The sequence below is a fragment of the Lactuca serriola genome, chromosome 4 (assembly GCF_051521515.1).
Source record: "Lactuca serriola cultivar US96UC23 chromosome 4, Lser_US96UC23_V15, whole genome shotgun sequence".
NCBI lineage: Eukaryota > Viridiplantae > Streptophyta > Magnoliopsida > Asterales > Asteraceae > Lactuca > Lactuca serriola.
In genome coordinates this window covers 168,808,331-168,811,452 of record NC_136411.1, presented here as the reverse complement: position 1 = coordinate 168,811,452, position 3,122 = coordinate 168,808,331, and the positions used below count along the sequence as shown (strand labels likewise).

The 3,122-nt window shown below is 32.5% G+C and overlaps 1 protein-coding gene across 1 annotated transcript; it reads right to left on the bottom strand.

Moving 5' to 3' along the window:
• Window positions 1-393: 393 nt before the first annotated feature.
• LOC145102913 (calvin cycle protein CP12-3, chloroplastic-like) lies at window positions 394-1,061 on the bottom strand. Its single transcript, XM_079040432.1, has one exon. It carries the CDS (start codon window positions 943-945, stop codon window positions 535-537), a length of 411 nt encoding a protein of 136 aa, XP_078896558.1. The 5' UTR covers window positions 946-1,061; the 3' UTR covers window positions 394-534.
• Between the last annotated feature and the right edge of the window lie 2,061 nt (window positions 1,062-3,122).

Below are 3,122 nucleotides of genomic sequence, written 5' to 3'. Positions count from 1 at the left end.
TTTTAATCATTTTAATATTGTTTGTCTAATACCTTTAAACTATCAAAAAATTTAAAGAACTCATGCACTAAGAGTTTGTTAACAAACTAGTTCAAAAAGTTTTGGTTTGAAAAACTCCTTCAATATCATTTTCAATTTTCAAAAGACTTTTGGTTTATATTTCTTTTGTTTCCATCTGTAGGCCAATTTTCAACGAAATCGTATGAGTTATCCAGAATCCCAGATGCTTAATACAATGTTCGCTATAATGGGTCCTGTCTCCCACTTGTTCCCAAACTGGAATTTCCGATTCGGATTCCAATTTTATTTCTACCATAATCATCATGATTCGTGATAACGATTCTTAATTAATGAATTTAACAATCAGTAATTAACCTAATCAATGACTAAAACTGGAACCAATTTTGTACTGGATTATAAGTAAAAAAGTAGTAAACACATAAGATAATCATCCATTAGCATACAATCACCATGATAATGAAAACATACATTGCCGGAGGAAGTCGCCGATCGTGAATCATCTGTCGGTGGATTTCAATCTTCGTAGATACGACACTCGTCCGTCTCGGGATTTTCCTCACAAAACGACTGTAAAGGATCCCTGTTCTCCTCCAGTTTTCGCCGGAGATCAGCTTTCGCCTGACTCACCTCCTCCACCTCATCCCACGCCACCTTGCACTCGTCGGAATCACGATCTCCCTCGCAAACTTGCGTCGCTTCAGCGACTTTCGACTCAATCAACTCCGTCAGCTTTTGCTCTCTCATCTGTGTTCCTTTGTACTTGGCCGATCCTCCTCCTATTCCGTTCACGACAACTGAAATCCTCCGGCATCTTGCTGCTCTCTTCGTATCGCAGATCGGAGGAGTATAGATCGGATTAGCAGCAGTTACTTGAATAGATCTGAAAGATGATGGTAACTTGAAGCTCATAACACTGATCTCCATTGAAGATCGCAACCTCTACGATTTGAAAGATCAACGAAGACCCGTGAACTAACCTTCTGCTCGTAGTACTATTCTGCACGAAAGTAAAGAAGAGAAAAGCGTCGGGAAATAGTTAGGTTAAATTACAAAAGTAGCCTTATATGGTTTCCAGATTCTTCGTTATCAACATTATTTTGATTTTCAACGCGCCAATTATTCTTTTTCACTTTTCGTTTAATTATATTTTCGTTGTAACTGTAAATTTAATTTACTTCTAAATTCCTTATAGAGTTATAGTTTCATTTATGTTTAGGATTGGACTTGAACTATTAGATCAGCCAATGTTATAAATAAATTTTTTTACAATGGCTTTTTGGCAACTCTTCTGTTAAGATCAACGTTACCATCTTTTTAACAACAAAATTTTGTATATTCATACTTCTAACAAATTGCAAGAAGAAAATTTTTGAAGAGTTTCTAATCTAATCATATTCCACTTTAGAAGACTAAAAAGTTTTTAAACCAAGAGAAATAAAATAAAACAATATTATTTATATGTATTTTACAAGAATCAAACACTAAATTGTTTTTAAATCTCCAAATCATTGGTAAGAAGCACCATCCACTCATATCAATTGTGAATTGTGTTCACCTTCTACCATCATCAATCCAAAATAGCTATTCTCGAATATTAACCGAGGCATGTGAGATTAAATCACATCATCTCTCTACTAAATTCCAAATGCTCGTTGCCAAATCACATTAGAAGAAAGTATGCTCCACCGATTCTACTCCCAACACACACACATGACACATAATCGATTGGAGATCTAACCCTTTTTTTGACAGAATTAAATGTGCAGGTAGTCGATCATGATGGACTTTGGAGGTTAATTACAAAACAAATTAATAATGCAGCGGAATCATTAAACTATTTTATGGGCACATGCAACCTAGATATCTATGATTTTTCTCATAATATCAACATACTATGAAAACTACAAACTAACCAGGTATAATCAAAATTTACATGGATTAAGATACATAAATTTTAGTATAATAGAATATACTAACTCCTTTGATCTTCAATAACTCATGGAAAGCAAGCGCCAAAAATATAAACACCTCTAATGACTCACACTCAAAACTCTAGAACACTAGAAATCAAAAGGAGAGAGGAGATATGAAGAGAAATTTGTATTCCACCTTATGAGAGGTAATAGCCACGAAATTTAGGAATCAATGGGTCATATTTATAGTTAGGGGATCTCCAAGATAAACTCTGATTTCAATAATTAAATATTTGATTTAATCTATTCAAGACAATTATTCTTATCAACTATCAAGACAAATCTAGAAACCTTTCTAGAACCCTTAAAACCGTCCATACCATGGAGGGTTCTAGAATTGCTTCATTTGTTCAATTATTGAACAATTACAATTCAACCTTTGTATCTTTAATTAATTACAGTTAATCATGAATTAATTCTAGATTAATTTTGATTAAAAATTAATTCCAATAATTTCTAATTAATTTATTATCATATAATAAATTAAAAAAATCATTTTATCTCGCTCCAAAGTAATTTCTATATATTTCTAGTTATTGAGGGCAAAACAAAATAGACTTTACGTTTATTCCATAAAGTTTTACCAATTTAGTTTTGACTTTGACCAATTTAGTTATAACATTGGACACCTATTCCACTAGTCTACCACTTGGATAAGGCATTAACTACAATTGCAAATATAGACTTCGAATGACCACCAAAGTGTGTTTTCAACAACCATTGTTGAAATTTGATATAATCAAACGTTGGCCCTTAGATAAATGATCAATTATTCATTCATTCTACAATATATCGTATGGACACAAGACATGTTTACAAATCAATCTCATAGTCCAAGATTATATTTCTTGATTTCCAATTTATGATGACTAAGTTCAGACTACTAATTGAATACATCAATTTAGTATGGGCAAGGCCTTGCACATGAATGTCAACATCAAATCATCAAGGGACCCAAATATATCATTTTTCATATTAAGGCAAAATGAACAACTAAATTTACTACATAATTATAACTTTTACTTATCATGTCATACGTGGAACTATATTTTATAACATCAAGTTGCATATGAGTTTATGTAATACCAATGCACAAAAGACTCGCAAACGATAACTTATGTATCTCTG

Bases quoted from the DNA above. Each gene is read 5' to 3' on its own strand.
- LOC145102913 (XM_079040432.1), bottom strand. From the start codon at position 945: ATGGAGATCAGTGTTATGAGCTTCAAGTTACCATCATCTTTCAGATCT.